This window comes from Pogoniulus pusillus, chromosome 8 (genome assembly GCF_015220805.1).
Source record: "Pogoniulus pusillus isolate bPogPus1 chromosome 8, bPogPus1.pri, whole genome shotgun sequence".
Classification (NCBI taxonomy): domain Eukaryota; kingdom Metazoa; phylum Chordata; class Aves; order Piciformes; family Lybiidae; genus Pogoniulus; species Pogoniulus pusillus.
This window is the reverse complement of record NC_087271.1, coordinates 24,168,292-24,190,891: the sequence shown is the minus strand read 5'-3', so window position 1 is coordinate 24,190,891 and position 22,600 is coordinate 24,168,292. Positions and strand designations below refer to the sequence as shown.

General features: G+C 45.8%; 1 protein-coding gene across 2 annotated transcripts; it reads left to right on the top strand.

The window, feature by feature from the left end:
- The first annotated feature begins 1,800 nt into the window (after positions 1–1,800).
- RAD54L (RAD54 like) lies at positions 1,801–22,599 on the top strand. 2 transcript variants are annotated; one of them, XM_064147631.1, is made up of 19 exons: positions 1,801–1,867; positions 1,992–2,072; positions 3,047–3,166; positions 3,889–3,949; positions 5,727–5,862; positions 6,645–6,714; positions 9,132–9,420; positions 9,854–9,978; positions 12,228–12,378; positions 14,229–14,355; positions 16,866–16,940; positions 17,388–17,518; positions 17,627–17,737; positions 17,872–17,995; positions 18,319–18,397; positions 18,505–18,684; positions 20,388–20,551; positions 21,706–21,910; positions 22,314–22,599. In XM_064147631.1, exons 1-18 carry the CDS (start codon positions 1,865–1,867, stop codon positions 21,905–21,907), a joined length of 2,229 nt encoding a protein of 742 aa, XP_064003701.1. In that variant the 5' UTR covers positions 1,801–1,864; the 3' UTR covers positions 21,908–21,910; positions 22,314–22,599. The 2 variants fall into 2 exon arrangements, with proteins under 2 accessions (XP_064003701.1, XP_064003700.1); XM_064147630.1 differs by having other exon boundaries at positions 21,706–22,599.
- Position 22,600: the final 1 nt, after the last annotated feature.

Sequence of the window (22,600 nt, the reverse complement as noted above, 5' to 3'; positions counted from 1 at the left end):
AATTTAGCTGGGAGTCTTCAAAATATGGTGGGTTTGGAATGTTGTAAGATAAAATACTGTCCTTTAAATCGTTTGGTGGACATCAGACCTCATTTATCAAGCCATCTCTGATCCATGGCACAGAGCAGCCTCATTTTGTGTAAACCAGCCTGCCCTTCTCATTCAGGGAGAGAAAAAACAAAACAAAACAATAAAAAGAAATTAAAATCTATGCTCAAATTGCTGCTGCTCTGCTTGCTTTTTCACGTCAAACCCCAACAAATACCCTTCAGGATATACCAAGGGAATTGCCTGTTTGTTCTGTGAGGGCACAAACTTGATGGTCCATCAACAGGGCTTTGGGGTCAGTCATACTGCTGAGTTTGTCAAGTAACACAAAATGGTACAAAACTGTCAGTCTGTTTTGAAATATGACAGTAAAAGAGAAGACCTCTGCCTGCACAGCAGGGTCACCTGCCTGCTCACAGATCACAGGGTACCAGGCATTGGAAGGGATCCAAAGAGATCATTGCCAAACCCTTGCCACAGCAGGACCATACAATCTAGCTCAGGTCACACAGGAACACATCCAGACAGGCCTTGAAAGTCTCCAGAGAAGGAGACTCCACAACCTCTGGGGACCCTGTTCCAGTGCTCTGGGACACTTCCAGTATAGATGTTCCCCCTTGTGTTGAGGTGGAACCTCCTGTGCTGCAGCTTCCATCCATTGCTCCTTGTCCTATCCCAGGGAGCAAGTGAGCAGAGCCTGTCCCCCTTCTCCAGACCCCCAGCCCTCAGATATTTATAAACATTTATGAAATCCCCTCTCTGTCTTCTCCAGACTAAACAGCCCCAGGTCCCTCAGCCTCTCCTCATCAGGCAGAGCTACAGTTCCCTAATGATCCTTGCAGCCCTCCACTGGATCTTCTCCAGCAGACCCCTGTCCCTCTTAAACTGGTGAGCCCCAAACTGAACACGGTACTCAAGATGAGGTCACATCAGGGCAGAGTAGAGGCAGAGAACCTCCCTTGATCTGCTGGACACACTCAAGTTCTTACTACACCCCGGGATCCCATTTGCCTTCTTGGCCACAAGGGCACATTGATGTCCCATGGATGTTATCCACCAGGACTCTCACGTCCTCTCCACAGGGCTGCTTTCCAGCAGATCACCTCCCAGCCTGTCCTGGTCCAGTTTATTATTCCTCCCCAGGTGCAGGACTCTGCACTCGTCCTTGTTGAACCTCCTTAGGTTCCTCTGTGCCCAGCTCTGCAGTCTGTCCAAGTCTCGTTGGGTAGCCCCACAGCCTCCAGCTGGATCATCAAGCCTCCCAGTTTGGCGTCATCAGCAAACTTGCTGAGCAGACTCTGTCCCCTCTGTGATTTAATTCCTCCTACCAGCTGGCACCGCACCCACGAGGCTCTGCCTGTAGAACCAGTGCCAAGCTCGTTTCATGAAAAGCTCCCACCCTTCCACCTTGGTGTGAAGGCGCTGCCTGCCAGCGCCTGATGCCCGCACTCAAACAGCACAAGCCGGCCCGAGAGCCGCCGCCTGTCCCGTTACCGGGAGCTACAGGGATGCCTCTGCCCACGGCCCGACAGACGGACTGCAGCAGCGAGTCGGCCCTAGCGGAGGCCTCGTCCCCAGCCGCCCGCCCCCCCCCCAGCGCCCCGTCTGCTGCCCACCCGCCCGCCCGTCGCGCTCTCGCTCCTCCCTCCCCAGTGGCACCAGAGCGAGTCGATGGAGCTCGGCGCTCGCTTGGCCATGCCTGCTGCGCTGCGAGGGGGCGGGGCGGAGCCTGCCCAATGCCTTTCCCGCTTCCCGCGCGCGAAGCGTTCGGCGCGCGGCAGGTTACCGGTCTGGCTCCGCTCCTCTCCGTGAGGCGATGGTGAGTGCGGAGCGGGCGGCGGCACCGGGCGGGGGCCGCACCGGACCTGCTCTGGGGGGGTGTGTGGCACCCTCGACCCCGCCGCTCCCTCTGGGTGTGTGCGCGACCTGTGCCTTTCTTCCAGAGGAGGAGCCTTGCCCCCAGCCAGCTGGCCAAGAGGAAGGCGGGCGACGAGGAGGAGGAGGAGGAGTGGCGTCCCCCTACGGTGAGCGAAGGGCCCTGGGATGTGGCGGCCTCGGTGGGATTGGTTTGGGCTCGGTTCCGTGTGCCGTCCCGAGCATCTGCATCTGTGTGCCCCTGCCCTTGGGAGTGCGGGGTGGCGGCGGACCCACAGCTGCCCTGGTTCCCGATTGGAAACTGTTCTCCCATTCTTCTGGAGTCTGAGGATCAAGCCCCAAGTTTATGCTTTTTTAACCAGCTGAGAGAAGACTTGTGTCTGGGCAGTTAATGGGTACGGACATCGTCTTTGTATAGATGATGCTTTGTGGTTATGGAAAAAACTCCCTGAAGAGCTTCCAAATGTTTTACGAGGTCTGTCAATTAGAAACGGGTAGGGTTTTAAGGCAAAACAGAAGATTACAATGCTATTCTGTTCGATGTCATGTGTCAGAGAGTCTCAGCTAATGGCTTCCGTGTCAGATTTCTTTTTCTGTGCCAGCAGATGGTTAAAACCGTGTCACAGTCTGAACAGAACTATGTTAAATCAGGAAACGGATGCTAGCTTGTCTTTATAAGTGTGTGAAATTATACTTCTGTGTGAGACCTTTCACCTGCATCACAACAGATGCCGTGGGAGCCTCTGGGGATTTCTCTGTAGTTTATTTCATGGTACTGATACATCCTTCTTTTGCCTTATGCCTTTCTTTTTAGGGAGAGGAAGCACAAATCTTAGTATAGGCTAGCCCTTTTTTTTTTTACAGACTGGGAGGTGGAGGTTATTTTTGTGATTGGAACATTTTAGCCCTCGTGCAGGTTCAACTTTAGGGCATGGTGACCTTGGTGGTGTTGCTGGCACTGGTCTTTGGCTGGGAGGGTGAGTAATGATTGTGTCTATTCAGTGGTACTCAGCTGGCTGGGTAGATTGTTTGTGTGGTTAGGTGCTTACTGAGTGTGACAGGGATGCATCTATCTTCTGGTCTCACCAGCTGCCTCTGAGTTGGTTTGGGTTGTTTTTTTCAGAGTCGGAAGAGACAGAAGCCTGTCAGCGAGACAGAAAGTGGAGAATGTTACAGGTCGCCTTTCCGGAAACCCTTGGCTCAGTTGACCAACAGACCTCAATGCCTGGATAGCACTCAGCATGTAAGTGGGTGTTCCTGCTGGCACACCGCAGCAGGTGGATTGCATATGGAGCTCATTCATCAAGAGAGTCCAGATGCTTCCATAGGCACATTTATTGAGAGATGTTACAGAAGTACCACAGACAGGGCCTTTAGAAGATGTGTTTTGCTAGCACCATTCATTTAATGTTGAAGATGTAGTGACAGTAATTTATATAATGGGTTCTACATGAAGGACAGTGCCCAGGAACATGGGTAGCTTCCCACACAGGTGGCTTGAGTGCTGTCTGCTTGCCCAGTTCTCTCTGGCCTTCTACTGCTAGAGAGTGGATGGAGGACTGGCTGGGTCCCTGCTTGTCCAGTTTGGATGTTTCTGCAATTGCAACCCAGCTCCTTTACAGGGAGTGAATTGCCTGACTGAATTACCAAGTCAGAGAGAAGCAATAGCAAGAAGTAAGTAATGCCAATGGATTTAACATGGGAGTTATGAAAAATCAATTTCACACATTAGAAAACCCAGAGGAAAATATTTTTGAAAAGCAGAGTTGGTGGGGGAAATTTTGCTGATTGGTTACTTTCTTCCTTTGGGATATTCTTGAAAATGGTCTGAAGGTTGAGTAGATTCAATAGAGGGACTTTCAGCATACAGCAAAATTGAGTTCTCAAAAAACATCCTGGGTTTGCTTTCTTGAGCAATCTTTGATTTCAGACTTCTTAAGCTTGTTTTTTTTTCTGAATTCCTAGGAGGCTTTTATCCGCAGCATTTTGTCCAAACCCTTCAAAGTCCCCATTCCAAATTATAAAGGTAAGATAAGGTTTAAGGATTGTCTGTGTTGACTGACTTGGGTAAAATAGATGATGTTCAAGCCTGTCAAATTGATCTGTGGGGATTATTGTGGTTTGGGTTTTGAGTTTGGTTTTGGGTTTTTTTTGATGTGTTCCAGAAATCCTGACTTAATTTTGAAAGAAAAATATTGGCACATTAGCAAAGTCTTCATATTTCATACTAGTGTTTAGTTTGGATATTCTTACATCTCAGGATTGGATTTTGTGTTTTTACTGCTATGTGTTTGATGTAGTGCCAGAAAACTGTACACCCTGCTGCAAATACAAAAGCAAGATGAGTTCCAAGCGATGAAGGTTTACCATCTAAATGATACTAACAGACAGAAGGCTTGAAAAAGATAGCATGTGCCAGTTTTCTTTCTAGTTGGCTTGGTGTGTTCAGTCTCAAGGTGATCTTCAAAGGAAGACAGTTTTGACATTCAAAGCCTCAGCTGGTTTGAATCAGTGAAGCACAAGATTTCAGAAACAAATAGGCCTGTTCCTGTTCCGTTCTTCCCCTTTACTCTCCAGCTGAAAAATTCAAGTGCAGATCAGCCAGTTTCAAGCTTTAGATATAAAAATAAGTCTGTAAGCAGACTGACTGTGACTATGAAATGAGAAACCTCAAATGAGTTTAATAAAGTTAGGTTGCAGAAAGGCAGATCTGTCAGGAGGCTGAAACAGAACTGTAACTGGGGAAGCTGCTTTATGTGGCTGCTACCTTTCCTAATTGGGAAATGAGACTATTTAATGTGCACTTTTCTTGGTGTGTGTGTGCGCTATTGCTTCAGCTCATGATACACACTGGTTTTGCCAGGAGCTTTATCAGGCAGTGAGCAAACTGCCCCTGCTTGAATCTTTCCCAAGTAGAATCAAACCTGGGAGCACAGTTGTCTGAGTTTTGGTGGAGAAAGGGATGTCTATTTGTGCTCTTTTTGTGTTCATCCCCATTCCAAAACTGTGACATCAAAATATAATACTAGGGAAAAGAATTCATGTTTGGTTTCTACTTTTCACAGAAACTGGCTCCAAGGTCAAACATCTACTATTGCACAGCACAGAGAAAATAATGCTCTAGAGTAGGGAATTGCAGTATGGTGCTAAGTATGATACTATAAAACTTCATCACTATTAAAGATCAATTCCTGACCTTACATAAAAGACACATCTCTGGCTAAGTCTGAGGTAGGTGATCTCAAAAGAGGAATTGACCCAGTGTGTGGTATGTATGTGGGAATGTATTTCTTGAGCTGCTGAGGTGTATATTTTGGACCCCTGCTTGTCTTTCAAAAACCTGGAATAACAGCCTTTGGGTACTAGGAGTAGCTCTGATAACCAGAGATGGCTAAGGGAGTGGTTGTGAGCGTTTTTAGTTGGATGCCATTGGAATGGATCTGGGAATAAACCATCACTCCCCTTGCAGGGCAGCTTCTACTGTTGCTGCCAGTATATAAGGCATCTGCTGCACCCAGTTGTGCCCATTCTGGTGCACCCAATGTGACAGGCAGTGCCATTGCTCCGTCATTGCCTCTACATCTTTATTGTATTTTATTCTGCTGCAGGGCTACCTGCTGTGCTGGCAGAGTGCTGCCAAACAACTGCCCTGTGTAGGTTTGCTGTCTGCATGGATTGTGCCTGCATTCCACTCCAGCACCCAATTAATTCACTATTCCTAAACATAATCAGGCCCTTCTGTGTCACTCTGCTTTCTTCCAGCAATAAGCTGCTCTTTGAGTTGTGCCTTTGTTTGCTTTCAGGGCCACTGGGCTTACGCGCTCTGGGTATCAAACGGGCAGGGCTGAGGAGTCCTCTCCATGACCCCTTTGAGGAAGGAGCTCTGGTTCTGTATGAGCCCCCACTGCTGAGTGCCCATGACCAGCTGAAAATAGACAAGTGAGTCATCACCTGGCACAAATTCCTCACCTCTGACCTCCACGTACATGTTAGGTTTATGTGCTTTCTTCCCAGATGTGAGCTGGGGTCTGAATACCAAAAGAAGTTTGATTCAGATATTCTGCTTCTGCATTCTTTTGGGTATGGTAACAATCAAAGGATTGTCCCCATGCCAAATTGTTTGTGTTCTTCCACAGGCTGTTTCACCTCCCACTCATTAAAAATTTAAGCCTGTTGCAGGGAACCAGCATGCACACATGGAGAAGCTGTTTAGAAAATCTTACGCCTTAGTTGTTGGGAAATATCAGCAACTAGGGACAAGCAAAGGGAGATGATTGACAGTCAAATGTTAGGCTGCCTAGTGTTTTTTATTCTGCAGTAGTTCCTTTTGTGCTATAAGAACTTCAAAGGCTGTCAGATGAATCTTCATGGATGGAATTGGAGGTCCCTTTCTCCAGTATTGTAGTTATAATATTGTTATTGAAATAAGGAAGATAATAATGACATTTTAATTGTGCCTCTGAACTACCTTCTGCCCTTATTCTAACCTTCGCCCAAATATGTAGTTTCACTGATGTTTCATACTGTAGATCAGATTCTTGTGACTTCATTCTCAAAACTGAATGAATCCGTTTTTCACTTTTTCATTGGCAGTTCCTTCCCTCATGCCATGGGAAATTCGTCAGTGTAGCAGTGAGACTTAAAAAAAACCCTCAAAACGCGAAACACATGCTGTGCTGAGTTCATTAATCACACTCTTCTTCCTTGACTGCCTCCTGCAGGGACAAAGCACCTGTTCATGTTGTGGTGGATCCTGTTCTCAGCCGTGTTTTACGGCCCCATCAGAGAGAAGTAAGTTTTCCATTGGGACCTGGGGGTATGGCTGGAGGACTTGATGCATTTCAAAAAGCTGCAGTTCCTCTTCTGGAATTGCTAGCCACCAACTGTGAGGTCTGCATAGACCTCACAGGCTTAACAGCCTGTGACAGCCTGACAGACTCTTGTCTGTTGCAAATGCAAAATGAAACATTTGTTTTAACCATCCTCTTAGAGCCCTGAATGCTGCCAGTATTCTCTGTCCTGTGTTAAGCAAGACGATATGCTGGGAGTAATACCATTGTTGTGTTTGTCCTTAAAGTTCTTGTGGGTAAGAAGTTTCTCTTCTCTTGCCTCTGATCTAGCAGGATCAGAGCGCTCCCAGCCTGAACACCATGCTGCCTGATGTGCGAGGTGTCTCTGTGGAGTTGTAGGTCAGGCCAGCTGATAGTGGAAACTGGATATTTCTGTGGCAATTATGCACTGGTTGCACAGGTCTATAAAAGCACATTTTCTAACTTCTGTCATCATTGACACCTTAGGAAAATACGAGAGTCTGCAGGGAGATGAGATCTTGCGTAGTCAGGGCTGAAAGTCCAGCCTTTACTTATCTTGAACTATGAAGATGTAGCTCTGCTGAGTGAAATGCCCTGTGGAAGATGATGGAATATGATTGCTATAAGTTATAATGCTGCCCAGTCTTTAGCTGAGTAGGGCAGGTTGTTCAGCACCATGTTCTGCTAGTCAGCAGAATTAATTTGACCCACTGTTTCTGAGCTAGGAAATACTGAAGCTCTTCTTTCTGCTAATGTGGTTCTCAACACAGTGTGGAGTAGAAGATTTTTTTTTTTCCTCTGGGTGTCATTTGGATGTTACCCTTTATAGATGTAAGCTGTCCATGACCTATGTAGACTTGGAATTTGCCAGTGGGGAGTGCCAAAAAATATTTTATGTCATAAATCGACACAACATCACAATATCCAAGCAATGGGCACTAATCTCTAAATATCTAATGCAGATATCTGGGCAGTTTGAAGTTCATCACAGATGCAATGCATTATCATTTAAGCCTAGAGGCAGCAGAGATGGAAGCTGTGATTGCTGATCTTGCAGGCTAAGCAGGTCAAGCTGGATGTGTTCCTGCATGGGAGATCTTCAAATGGCTCTGAAAGTGCTGTAGGCTGCTCCTAGCTTTTACTTTTATCTTGGAGTTGGTACTGAACCTGTGACCCAGTGTAATGCTTGTCTCTGGCTGCGTAGCTGGAGGCACTCTGGTTTTAGGTTAAGATACAGCTTGGTCGTGCTTTTGTTAAGTAATGATAGTTATGTTCATGTCCTAGGCACACTATTTTTTTTGGCAGTTAAGTGTCTCTGATAAAGCATTCTCTGTTCTAGTCTAACTAATAAGTCTTTGCCTACTAAGATTCCTGTGCTGCTTTATTCAGGTGGTGCTCCTAGACTGTTGTACAGCTTCATTCTTTGTCATGTCTTTTGCCCAGTTGCTGGGAGAGTACCCAACTGTATCTCCAGCCAAACACACTTTTTTGTCAGCAATCTACTTTGTTCATTTGGTGTAAATAAACCTTATTATCCTGTTGTTGAGGGCTTGAGAAAGAGGGGGGGAAAAAAGGACATGTAAGTTCAAGTGAAGGTGCCTCTTCTTTTCATCCTAGTGGAGCACAGTGGGGTGCATCTGTCCAGATGTGCTTGGGTTGTGTCCCTCACTTCCTGCTCTGTTGACACCATGCAGGGAGCTTGTAGGTTCTCAGCGCAATGCCCTGGTTCTCTCTGACTCTATCATCACATGATAGAGGAACATTTGTGGTGTCTCTTTTTTTTTTTTTTTTCAATCTGTCTTGGTGATGTGTCAGAGCTTTCTTCCACCGTGTGACACAGGCTTTAGCCTCAGCTCTGTGTCCTCTCTGGAGCTAAATCTGCTTTGAACTTTGAGTCCCCAGGTGAATCATTGTGCTCCTAGACAGAAGCAATGAGGGATGCTGAGGGTGTTCTGGGAGTGAATCAGGCAGCAGAAACAACTTTACTCACTCTATAACTCTGTGTGTTTAAAACTATCTAATTGCATGTTGTTAAGATGATTAACCTCTTTGTGTTTGATACAAGTTAGCTCATGGCCTGGGCTTATCTAATGCAGGGCTTTCTGGGAATTCATGCCAGAAAACTTGACAGAACTGTGCAGTATGTAGTAAGATTTCAGGCATTTTACTGAAGCCTGGCACCAATAATTCTGTTCAAACCAGATGTGGCTGTGTTTTAGCTGTGTCTTGGGTGATTTCCCACTGTCTCATTAGAATACTACGTGTCCCCAGAGATGTGCTACACAGATTTCCTGTTTATTGTAGTATCTGTCCTGTGCATTGTGGTAATGAAGCTGTAATGAAGTTGTCATCCTGCTGATGTCCCTTTCCTGCTTTGAGTGAACAATTTTTTGGCAGGGAGTAAAATTCCTCTGGGAATGTGTGACGAGCCGGCGGATCCCTGGGAGCCATGGCTGTATCATGGCAGATGAAATGGGGCTGGGCAAAACCCTGCAGTGCATCACACTCATGTGGACTCTTCTCCGGCAAAGTCCAGACTGCAAGCCTGAAATCGAGAAAGCCATGGTGGTGTCTCCCTCCAGCCTGGTGAGAAACTGGTACAATGAAGTAGAGAAATGGCTCGGGGGAAGAATCCAGCCACTGGCCATTGATGGAGGCTCCAAAGAAGAGATTGACCGTAAACTAGGTATAGAAATATTTGCAAACCATGTGGTTGGCTGTCTTAGGTTAAAGTCTTGAATTGAAGGAAGCTGATGAAGGAAGCTGATGATGAGAACATCTCTGGGCTGTCATTAGAATTCTGAAGACTGATGAAAACCTTCCCCTGATATGTTTAGATCAGGCCTTTGCATGTTTGATAATGGCTGGTCCAGTCTTGTGCAATGTCAGGAGTGCCTCTTCTTTCCTCCAGCCAGAAGTCAGGGGAGGAGTTGGGAGTGGGTCAGAAATAGGAACAGTGTTGAGGAAAGGAGCATGAATACACATGGGTGGGAGGGATGCCACGGTTTAATTGAAACAGAGAGGTTTTCTTAGATTGTTAAGGCCAAAATTTTGTCTACAGAGCTGCTATTAGTTTTCCTCATCCCTCTTTTTTTCCTTTCCTCCTTTTCCATCTGCAGTTGGCTTTATGAACCAGCGTGGCCTGCGAGTGCCTTCACCCATCCTGATCATCTCCTATGAGACCTTCCGACTCCACGCTGAGGCATTACAGAAGGGCAGTGTTGGGCTTGTCATCTGTGATGAGGTACAGGAGAGCCTTTAAGGAAAATCTCTTCCTGATATTTTCTTTAGATCTGGGCAAAACCAGCTCTGCTGTCTTGGAAGGAGGGAGGACAAGGTTTAGCTGTAGACAGGACCCATTATGGTGTTTGAGAGGATCCTGGTAACTGGCCTTTCCATACTTTGTGAGTTTCAACAAGGGAGAGTGTTTTCAGGAGCTGAGATACAAAAAACTCCAGGTAGTGGTAACTGTGATCACCTCGTAGATCCCTAGCAAGCTGGGGACACCTACTAGGTCACTTTCAATATGAAACATGTAGCAAAAAGGAGGTCTCCTGCCTGTCTGACTCCGAAGGAGGCCTTACTTTGTCAGACTGGTAATGTTGTAGCTCACTTCTCTCATTTTCATTTGTGTCTATCTTTGCTTAAGTGAGAAATTATTTTCTGTGGCCTGGCTTCATGTTCCCAGTAATTTTTAACTTTATTGTTTTGAGCAACAGCTTGAACTGAAGACTCTTGAGGTCTGTCCCAACCTAAATGATTCTATAATTCAGCATACTTTTGTGTGTAGTATTGCCTTCTGTCAGCCACATTTTCTGACCTTTTTACTCTGAGCTGTGCAGAAATTTGAAGGGCACTCCTATAGCAGGACCCTCTTTCCCTTTCTGTAGTCACCTGCTTGGGACAGAGGTAGGAGAGCTAGGTGAGGAGTTTCTTCATTGGTCAAGAGACCTAGCCTTGCCAAGCCTGTGTTGTCAAGCTCTGCCTTAACGTGGCTGAAATGGAGTTATATTTTCATTTAGTGTTCCCTATTTGTGGTTATAGATCGTGAGAGCCAGAGGTGCTCTGAAGGACAAAAATAAAACGAGTGCCCTCTGCTTCCTTGAAATGACCAAGCTGGAGGCCTCAGCTGCTGCTAGCGGTGTCTTCTGCTGCCTTGTGTAGGATTTCTGAAATAGCAGTGCCACCCTGTGGTTTGGGTTAGCATTTGCTGGAGCAGCGCTGAGAGGAGCTCAAAGAGATTGAGCATTCTTACAAGTGTAGCTCCCATCTACCAAGTCCATGACTCCCCACACTCTTAATATCTCAGGAATGGGACCAGCATTTGGGGGATGCTGGGAATGCAGGTCCCCAGCTGTCTTTCTTCCCTGTGTTCCCAGCAAATGCTCAGCTCTGCAGTGCTCTGGCATTTGTAAAAAGCATCTCAACACTTATGCTTTGTCCTACTCCATGGCACTCAGATGCTAATAAAGTGGCTTCCCCAGGAATGGTAAATGAGGCCTATATTCAGATCACCCCTTTGAGAGGTGTAGAATCTTTTTATGGCTGGCATAGCAAGCCTGGATATAGGCTTGTGATAATGACCTTGGGTGATGCAATGTTACTGGTCAGGGGTTCAGTGCCAAGTGTTGGTAGTTGAAAATGACCCTGTCTTTGAACAAGAAACAGTTCTTATAACTTGTGGTGGTTGTCATTTTCATGGTAGGCTTTTTTCAGTGTGACTCAAATGTTCTGGTCTGGGAAGCTTGTGATACAATGTTTACTCACAGAACAGCTCCAAGTTTCCCATCAGTTTCTTACCTTTGACAGAAATCTTTTCCAACACATACAACACTTAGTTGCACCCTGTATTGTGTTCAGTTTTGGGCATCACAATGCTGGAGAGCTGTGGAGGTGCTGGAGCAGGTCCAGAGGAGGGCAATGAAGCTGGAGAAGGGCCTGGAGAATAAATCTTATGAGGAGCAACTGAGGGAGCTGGGGCTGTTGAGTTTGAAAAAGCAAAGGCTGAGGGGAGAACTTGTTGCTGTCTACAGCTACCTGAAGGGACATTCTGGAGGGGCTGCTGCTGGGCTCTTCTCACAGGTAGTTGGAGACAGAACAAGGGGGAATGGCCTCAAGTTGAGGCTGGGGAGGTTTAGATTGGACATTAGGAAGAAGTTTTTCCACAGAGAGTGGTCAGGCACTGGATGGAGCTGCCCAGGGAAGTGGTTGAATCACTAACCCAGGATGTGTTTAAGGGTGGTTTGGATGTGGTGCTTAGGGCTATGGTTTAAGGTGAATCTTGCAGAGTAGGGTTCTAGGTTGGACTTGGTGATCCTGAGGGGCTTTTCCACCCTGGACATTTCTGTGATTCTGTGAAGTGGTGAGCTGCCTTGTGGGAGATACAGAACGTCAGTGTTGATGAGGATCTCCAAGCTGCTTCTCATCAAAGCCTCATTATCAGCTTTATTGCCTTATGCCCCCCCCCCCCTCCTTTTTTTTTTCTCCCCAAAGGGACATAGACTGAAGAATTCTGAAAACCAAACCTACCAGGCTCTCAACAGCTTAAATACTCCTCGCCGAGTCCTTATCTCAGGCACCCCCATTCAGAACGACCTGCTTGAATATTTCAGCCTGGTGCACTTTGTCAACTCGGGCATCCTAGGTAAGAGGTGAATGTATGAAATTATGAGGGAAGAGAAAGTGGCTGGCAAGGCCTTCCTTAGCTGCCCATGCCAACAGAAGCAGGTGCCAAGACAGTCAGAAGAAAGGTCACATACACATTGGAGACTTGCTCTACTTCAGTTTGTATCGAGACAGTCTAGATCAGGATCTCCTGTTCTAAAGTCTGTGTATTAACAGAGATCTCCTTCAAGGAAATGGTAAAGTACAGCAGTCTAACTGGTATTTTGGCAGGGAGATTAATGATGGCAAAATGAATATAAGATCCTGAGTACTATATGGCTGATCTTGTGTAGCTCTACTAGTCAGCCAAAACGTCCACCTAGGCTAGGAGTTTCTCTGACAATAAGACTTTGGAGAGTCTGCAGAAGTTGCTGGCCAGGAAAAGCCAGTAAGTGATGGGACTTCCCACTACACTCCTAGGCTGTGGCAAATTCAAAATGATTTGCCAGGAATGATGTCTTTGTAAGAATGCTCTGTAGAGAGGAGGGTTTGACATGACACACTCTGAGTACCAGAGGCAGCCTGTGAGACAGTTTTTCCCTGCTCTCTCTTGTATATCCATTTGAAACAGGAGACTGAAGTGACTGCAGGGTGGAATGCCATACCTTGTGGCAGACATAGGCAGCAGAGCCCCAGTTTCTGTCAGTCTGCTATCCAACTTTTAGATAATCTGAGAGAAAGCTGTGGATAGTGTCTAGTGTTTGGCATTAAGACTGCTCTTACTTTTTAAGGCAAAGGAGGCTGGTGAATATGGGGCTGACTTCCTCTGAGATAGAAAAGAGTCTGGATGAGAGATCAGTGCAAGTTTTCAGAATCAAACACTTTGTGCAATTGCAAGTAGTGGACTTGATTCCTGTGTTTTGTTTATATATGCAGAATCTAATTTTATTTTAAAAGTGAATTAGTCATTGCATCCTCTCCTGCATCACTGGGTTGGGAGCAGCTCTACTGTTTTCCTGTGTGCAGCAGCTTGTCTTTGTCAAGAGAGGTCATTTTTTTTCTGTCAAGGAATGAAAATACACAATCGGTAAATCATTTCCTTGTTGCTGTAACTCGTCACCCATTCTTGTCTCAAGATTGTTTAGCATCCAGTCCAAGAGGCTTCTCATTAATTCTAGTGCATGCACAACTCTAGTTAAACATCATTCATCAGATTCTTGGTCTTACAAGCAGCATTTGGATCCTACATTTTCCTGTTTAGCTGTTCTGCCCCCGGGATTTCTCAAGGAAAGGATATGATAAGTGGGGTAGATGTTCTGCAGCTGCTTTAATGTGCCTTTTTGGGGTAGTTATTACAAGTTGCTAGTGTAGTTTTTTTTTTCCTGCTCCCCTTGACCTGTACTTTGGGCAAGATTAGTCTCTGTGCCCAACCAGCTCTGAGATGAGGTTAATGCTGTAGCTACTGCCAGCAAAACTGCACATATGCAGTAGTAATTTTTCCTACTTTCAGCCTGTGACCAATAATAAGCAACTGATTACAGGTAATTTTGTATGAGGCACACAATGCCTGTGCTGTTATTTGCAAGGACAAAATCTGGGAGTAAAAGTACAGTTGGAATGTGATCAAAAGCAGTACATGGCTGACTGGACTCAAGTTTCTAGAATTGTATGACCTTTGTCAGTGGTTGAAGTACAGAACGATTTTCTGCTGTTGGTTTGCCTGCTTTGTTTGAATCTTTCCTGGCTTGAAAGAAAAACAAATCATACCAATGGGGAGTGAGAATTTATCTGCTGAGCCCCATGCTTGTGATGTGATAACTGGGGCTGTGGGGTACTGATCAGAGGTTATTTGGTAGTAGTTGTCACCTTTTTTGCTTCTGCTTTACACAGGGACTGCACAGGAATTTAAAAGACATTTTGAAATGCCCATCTTGAAAGGCAGAGATGCAGATGCAAGTGAAGCTGAGCGACACAAAGGAGAAGAGAGGCTTAAAGAGCTGATCAGCATTGTGAGCAGGTGAACTCCATCCCCCTTCTCTTTGCAGAGCTTTTGCATAATCCCTTGGTGAACACTGGTATCTTTCCAAATTACAGTTGTAGCTGTAATGAATTCTCTTGCCACTTACATCTTTTCAAGCCAGTGATTGTGCAAGTATTTATTGTCTGAGATACATCCCATGCAGCTTTAGGCTGAAAGAGAGCACATTGACATGGCACAGTTTGCTGAAGTCACCCCCAAGCAAATGTACTCGGGTACTGAATCATGATTTGACTCTTCTGTTTCTGTTTTCTCTTAGGATCTGAATAGTCAGACAGCATCCTTTTGTTTGAGTCAATGTAATTACAGTGTAAACTGGGTCAGACTTGAGAGGCATCCAGCCCAGATGTTGAGTGGCAGACAGAAAGAGTATAAGGAATGTCACTCAGTTCTGCTGTTGATTGCACAAGCCACAAGAGTCCAGCTTATACTTCAGTTGCTGTGTTGGCTCTGTAGAGCTAATGAGATTAGACTGCTAGTGTCAGAGATGTCACTTGATCCCCAAGAAGCAGCTCTATGAGACAAAATGCTGTGTTTCTTTTGGGTTGATTTTTGATACTTGTTCAAACTTGGTTTCTTTCCTCTCATGAATACAACCAGTTTATCCATGTCTGCTGGCAAGCCCTTGTCCCTCTCTAAGAGCTCTGAATGGAGACTCTTGAATTCTTAGTACTACTTGTATCTTTGTTTCTTTATCTTTTTTAATCTGAGCTTTTGCAAGCATCACAAATAAAATCCTGCAGTTCATAGTCATGATAAATCAAATTTCACACTGAGTACACAGCGTCTTTATAGAGACAGCCCTGACCTTGACTCAGTTTAGCTTGCAGTAGCCTAAGAGAAAGGACAAGTTGAGAAGAGCTTATTGCTTCTTGAGATGCATTCATTTATTTTTCTAGTTGATGGAAAAGAGGTGTCAAAGTGTCTTCTGGAATGCCTGTGCCTGGCTATGTTGACTTTTATTGTGTAACAGTTGTGATGCAGAAATAGGGAAGATGAAACACCTAAGTGGTAATAGATAAATTAATTGAATTTGGTGGGAATTTTAAAATGGAAAGTGAAGCAAAGACATGTGGAAACATAAGTGTAGGGCTGGAGGGGCCCTGGAGAAGGTGTCCAAAGCATCTTGCTGTTGTAAGATAGAAGATGTTAGATCTGAAGCATTCCCTGCTTAACCCCCTCTCAGCACAGAAGACCTTACAAATTTCCCAGGACAACTTTTCCAGGGCATCGCTGTCTTTGCAGTTAGAAAATGCTCTTAATGTGTAACATAAATCTTCCTTACTGCAGCTTAAGCCTGTTACTTTTCATCCTACTGCTTATGGGTTTGGAGACCAGATTATGCCTTTCTTTAACAGCCTTTGACAGATTTTGGGGCTGTCATAATATCCCTGCTGTTTTTCTTCTGTAAGTTTCGTAATGTATTTTTGATGTTTCCTGGCAGAACTGGGTTTCTGCACCTCTTTCTTATTCTGGTTGCTCAGTTCACTGCTGTCTCTTGTCTATTCCACCTTTTCTGAACTGTGGTAGAGCTGCCCCATGGGGAATTTCTAGAGCCCCAAAAGATATGCCCTTTGATGAAATCTTGGGCCAGACAATGAACCAACCTTGGCTGAGGATAGGACTAAACTATTACATGGGTTGCTGCCTGCTTGTACTTTAGGCTGTGTCCATAGTGTGTTAAATCTTGTCCTTGTTGGCTGTCCATGCTACTTTTTGAGAATCATAGAGTCATAGAATGGTTTAGGTTGGGAAGGACCTCAAAAATCATGTAGTTCCAACCCCCCACCATAGGCAGGGACACCTCCTATTGGAACAGGTCACTCAAGGCCTCATCCAACCTAGTCTTAAACACCTTCAGGGAGGGAGCATCCACAGCCTCCCTGGGCAACCTGTGCCAGTGTCTCACCACCTTCACTGGAAAGAACTTTTTTCTCGCATTTGGTTTAAATCTCCTCTCTGCCAATTTAAACCCATTACCCCTCATCCTGTTATTACAAGACCTTGTAAATAATCCCTCCCCGACATTCCTGTAGGCCCCTTTCAGATACTGGAAGGCTACTCCAAGGTCTCCCAAAAGAATTCTCTTCTCCCAGCTGAAGAGCCCCATATGTCATAGCCTATCCTCATAGCAGAGCTGCTGCAGCCCTCTGAGCATCTTCATGGGCTTGCTCCAACAGTTCGATGGTAGTCTGAAGAACTGAGTTTCCCTCATGAAGCTAAGGGCTCTGTTAGGTGGAATTATGCCTGATCCCTCCAAATCTCGTGAACCAAATTAGGAAGCCTGACAAAGACATCGGGCTGATGGAAACTCTTAGCATGGCTTTGACTGGGTGGTGGGTGTCTGGCCTTTACCACGTGTTGGGTGGTCTCAGACTTTGGGAGATAAGATATCAATGGGACTTTGTGTTCAGTTTGTGAGGAGTGACAGTGATAGAACAGGGGTTTGACATCATCCAAGCATCTGAATTTAATTTCCCTCCCTGCAGGTGTTTAATCCGCAGAACTTCAGACATCCTTTCCAAATACCTGCCAGTGAAGATTGAGCAGGTGGTCTGCTGCAGGTACCAGAAAGCACATACTCTGCTTGGGAAATGGTAGCAACAACGGGAAGGATTGAAAAGTTGCAGAAAGCCCTTCAGTGCTTATGATAGCTGCTTCCAGTTAAAACTCCAGCTGGTGTGCTCTGGGCAGCTGTGTGCAGCTGAGCTCTGGGCCATGCCGACTATCTGTGAGCGTTTATCCCAGCTTTGGACGGAGAGATTACTGCTCTGCTGTCAGCCTCGGAGGCAGTTCTAGGCTGTGGTGTAGGAAAAATTAAAGAAAAGTTTCAAAAGTGTGTAGATTGAATCATAGAATGGTTTAGGTTGGAAGTGACCTCAAAGATCATCTAGTTCCAACCCCTTGCCATATGTAGGGACACCTCCCACTAGAACAGATGGAGGAGGAGGGACAGATGGGGGTCAGTTTGAGTGCAGAGTGAAACTGCAGGGCTTTTGTTAATGTTTCAGACTGACACCTCTGCAGGCTGAGCTGTACAAGAACTTCCTGAAACAAGCCAAGCCAGTGGAAGAGCTGAAGGAGGGCAAAATCAGTGTATCCTCTCTTTCTTCCATCACTTCCTTGAAGAAGCTCTGCAATCGTGAGTTCTTCTACTCTTTACAATGTGTTTGGGTTTTGCGCTGTTGAGGGGCATTGTTTGGATCCCCATTGTGCACACCACAGTCTTTGCATTCTGTTCATTCTCCAGACCCTGCTCTTATCCATGATAAGTGTGTGGAAGAGGAAGAAGGTTTTATGGGAGCCCTGGACTTGTTCCCAACTGGCTACAGCACTAAATCTGTGGAGCCCCAGCTTTCAGGTACTGTGGAACTCAACAGCACCACTGTGGTGTCTGATGCAAGGAGCCATGAGATGATATTTAGATTTCATCAAATGCTCCTCCAAGGGCTGGAATTTGGTAACTTCTGCTCTAACTTTCTTCTTTTTATCCAGGAAAGATGCTGGTTCTGGACTACATTCTTGCTGTTACAAAAAGCACCAGTAATGACAAGGTGGTTTTAGTGTCTAACTACACTCAGACACTAGACCTATTTGAAAAGCTCTGCAGGAACAGGAGGTTTGTCTTTAGGTTTCATTTATTTAATCCTGCAAGACTGTACTTGGAGCCTACATTGTAAAATAAACTGGCTATTTTTAAAGTTCCAGTCAGCAGGAACTTATGATCTGGCTTTGACCTCACATGTTCCTGAGTTGGAGCTAATGTGGCTTCTACTTTTGGCTACTGGGTTCACTCAGCTGAAAAGCTCTGGCCCTTTGCAGCATCTCTAAAAGCCCAGGCTTTTGTTACACAGATACTTATGAAGCATTTTGCCCTTTCATGTAGTGGGGGTGCTGTAAATGTCTCTGCAGCCAGGCTGCAGTAAGTTCTCTATGTTGTAGGTATTTATATGTCCGGTTGGATGGCACCATGTCCATTAAAAAGAGAGCAAAGATTGTGGAAAGGTTCAACAGCCCCTCGGTGAGTAGAACCTGATGGTTGTGAGCAGCTCCCCTGCCAGTTCTGAACAGTGTGAGTAAAAGTGTGGTTGGTTCTGTAACTTAATCCAAGCCTCCTTTTCTCCACAGAGCCCTGAGTTCATTTTCATGTTAAGCAGCAAAGCAGGTGGCTGCGGTTTGAATTTGATTGGGGCTAACAGACTGGTTATGTTCGATCCAGACTGGAATCCAGCTAATGATGAGCAGGCCATGGCTCGTGTGTGGCGGGATGGCCAGAAGAAGACCTGCTACATCTATCGATTGCTTTCAGTGAGTCTTACTCCTCTCACCTCCTCAGCCTGGGCGTTGTAGCCAGGTGGGGGTTGCTCTCTTCTGCCAGGCAATCAGCAACAGAACAAGGGGACACAATCTCAAGTTGTGCTGAGGGAGGTATAAGCTGGATGTTAGGAGGAAGTTCTTCCCAGAGAGAGTGATTGGCATTGGAATGGGCTGCCCAGGGAGGTGGTGGAGTTGCTATCCTGGGAGGTGTTCAAGAAAAAGACTGGATGAGGCACTTAGTGCCATGGTCTAGTTGATTGGCTAGGGCTAGGTGATAGGTTGGATTGGATGGTCTTGAAGGTCTCTTCCAACCTGGTTGATTCTATGATTCTTGGTGCCAGCCTAGGCTGCAGCTGCTGTGATTGAGATTAACAGGGGAAAAACTCTTTTGTGTTGGTGAACAGAATTAATTGGAACTTAATTGCTTCCTACCCTTAAATGTGTTGCCATGGAAAACCATGAAGGTTCAAGCTAGAGGGTCATTACTGCACGGCTGGGTTTCTAGTGGTGACTGGCTTCTGAGACATAGAAATAACTGTGGCTTTCTGGATATGGTGCTCCTTTGAAGTCATTTAGGCATCTGACTTCATTAATTTTTTGGGGTGTGTGACACCAAACTTGCTGTTTCTCAGCCTATCTGCAGTCAGGCTTGGTTGTGTGTACATGTACTTAATAAACAGCTACTGTGTTCCCAGAATCACAGCAGCTTTTGGAATGGGACGGCCATTTAGCAGGTGGGATAGCTGCTCTAGAGGAAAAGCACAGAGACAGGCCTTTTTGGGCTGCTGTACCACTTTGTCCAGCATTGTCAGTTGTCATTACTGCTCAGAAACACCTGCTCTCTTCCCTTGTTCACCTTTACTTCTCATTAGCTCAGACTGAAGAGAATTTGGGTTTGAATTTTTGTTCTGTTGGGGGTTTTGCAGGGTGGGGTGTGTGCGAGCTTGTCTTCCTTGATCAATTATTATTGTACTTTGATATAACAGATGTTGTTCTTTGTCCATTTCTTTCTTATCATGTTCCCATTTTCGTACTGATCTGGGAGCAGGGAGCATCTTGATTTTTAGAACTAGGAAAGTGGTCTGCAAATCATGACCTGTCTGCCTCTGCTTTGTATTACGTTTGCAAAACATACATTTTGGTCTTGGACTTTTGCCTTCAAAATGTAGCATACTGAGCTTTCTGCACATCTGTTCTAGAAGTAGTCATTTCCCTCCAGACAGGGGCTGTGATTTGATCTGTGTGTGGGTGGACCAGCAAATAACTGCTGATGCTCATCTCACCTAGGGCTGTTTGTGGGGTAGGTTGTCTTTGGTGTGGGTTTGGTGGTGGTTTTTTTGTCAGAGAACGGCTGTAACTGTTTAGCTGCTTTCCCTTCATTCCTGTCAGCACAAACTGGTGTGGTATGTGAGCTTCAGCCACAAGTGGCAGCTCCGCCTGTTCTTCCTCATCCATATATCCATTGGATTTTTCTCTGTAGCCAGAATGAAAGACAAGAGAAACAAAACTGTGCTAGATCAACAACCAAATAGGATACAGTTGGACTGCAGCTGGTAAAACCTGCCTGTTGTCTGTACTGGTCTGGCAAGGCACTAAGTGGTCCTGACAGCTCACTGCTGTTTGATTTGTGACACTTTCCAAAGGTAGTGCTTCTTTTAGTGTACCACCTAAAGTCATCTTTGACTCTCCTGTAGACAGGGACCATAGAGGAGAAGATATTCCAACGACAGACCCACAAAAAAGCCCTCAGCAGCTGTGTGGTGGATGAGGAGCAGGATGTAGAAAGGCACTTCTCACTTGGGGAGTTGAAGGAGCTCTTCACGTTGAATGAGACAACCACCAGTGACACCCATGACAAGTGAGTATACTGAATGACTAATGGATGGAGTCAGCAAAGAAAACACTCCATACTTTGGTCTGCTGGTTCAGAGGTTTCCTTAGGCAGCAGGAGAAAGCTTAGAGAGGGACAGCCTCAAGTGTTCACTCTCCTGAAGCTGTTAACACCTGGAGATAAGAACTTCCTTGCTGTCCTCCCCATTTTGTTGTCAAAGGAAAACCATTCTGGTTGGACAAGTGAGCAATTCTTGTTGCTGTCTGTATTTTGAGGCTGTGAAATAACTGCAGCTAGTAAAAACAGAGAAATTGGTCAGAGGTGTTCAAACTGGAGCCCAACTTGGTTGTTACTGCTTTCATAGTGGACTGTGATCTCTAAATGCTGAGCTGCTTCCAGGAATACTCCATCTGCTGTGAATTCATAAGGCTGAACCAAGTGCTATTCTGGGGACTAAAAGAATCTTCTCCATTGTCTGCCCTTCTTCCTCACCCCTGAGACCTGTGATATTGTAACCATCAGAAAGAGGACAGGGAGTGCAGGAAAAAGCTTCACTGAAAGTTAAGGCTCTTAGTTCAGGCAAGAAGTGAAGAGGATTAGTTTTAAGCTGACTCAGAGCTTAGCTCTGTGCAGGTATCTTGTCTGTGTGGCAACAAGCTTCACTGTCAGGACTGCTGCTGCTCTTTTTCTCCTTCTATGGCAGCTCAGGAGATCGCCTGAGCACAACCTGGTGGCTGTGGTGGGAGCCAGCATAGAGTGGTTTGGAGCATGTTGTACACTCTTGAACTCAGGAAGCGTAGTGCAATGCTAAGAATGTGTTAGCAGCAGAGGTGTCACTTGAGATCTGCTGTAAACACCATCCCTCACCTATTGGGACAAACTCCTCCTGAATTTCCTCTGGAACCTGCTGGACCATTCTCATGCAGTTAAAAGTGGAGGGGGAGTGCCATTAGAAAGGAAACACCAAGGTTTTCAGGTGGGGGTCATTTCTAATCTGTCACATGTACAGAAGGTGGTTGGGCATTTAAGCAAAAGGTGGTAGTAATTAATCCTGTCTGAACATCCAACTGCCTGTGCTGCAGGTGGAGGGGAGCTAATCCAAATGTCAGTGGGCTGCATTTTTTGAAGCAACCAAAGCAGCAGTGGAACTGTGCATTGACTTTGTGCTGGCTCTGTTTCAGGATCAAGTGTCGCAGATGTGTGAATGGCCACCAGGTGCGGCCTCCTCCTGAGGGATCTGACTGTACCTCTGACCTCTCCCAATGGAATCACTGTGCTGATAAGCGGGGACTGCAGGACTCTGTGCTGAAGGCTGCCTGGGATGCTGCTGTCACCTTCACCTTTCATCATCATTCCCATGAGGAGCAGCGAGGGATTCCCTGACAGGTTACTGTCCCCTGTGGGGGCAAGGGCAGGCTGCTCCTGCAGCCAACCCCACTTTAATCCCTTTCAAGGAAAGGGGACGTAGGTAGCAGTACATACTGGCCTGTTGTGTGGCTATGGGACTGTAGAGCAGTAGTTTCTGAGAGGCTGGAAGGCCCTTGGCATTGGTTAGTGTCTGCAGCAGCAGAGTCTATGGGTTTTGCTGTGCTGTGTTGTATTGCGTGCCTGGAAAACAGCCCATTGGCAACTGGGAATAAGCGGATGTGTGATCAGATTCAGCACCGGTTCTTGTGGTGTTGGTGTCTGCGCCTTCTCCTGAGCTAAGTTTTGTCTTCTGGTTGGAGTTCAGTCTGCAGTTTTATAGCACTTGATGTATGCAATCATGATTTTTTTTTTTCCTTGACAGCTATGGCTTACAGTTGCTGATCAGAAACCTGCAGGATCCATTTCTGTTGTGAAATGTGAACCTTGCTGATAACTCGGGAACAAGAGGATTTGTACAGGAGAAAAAAAATATTTGGCTTGTATGTTGAACATCTGTTCAGAAAGATCATGCAGGCAGTTAGAAATCAGGCTCTCAGGTAACTGCCTTTATAAAACCACTTGCTTTGTTATGGGCAGGATCCCCTTGTCTAGCAGAGTGTTTTAATTAGATCACATTACAAGCCACTAATAAAATTCACACTCTGGTAC

Bases quoted from the DNA above. Each gene is read 5' to 3' on its own strand.
- RAD54L (XM_064147631.1), top strand. The intron at 3,950-5,726 runs GTAAGATAAGGT...GTTTGCTTTCAG, and splicing joins CCCCATTCCAAATTATAAAG to GGCCACTGGGCTTACGCGCT. The intron at 6,715-9,131 runs GTAAGTTTTCCA...ATTTTTTGGCAG, and splicing joins TACGGCCCCATCAGAGAGAA to GGAGTAAAATTCCTCTGGGA.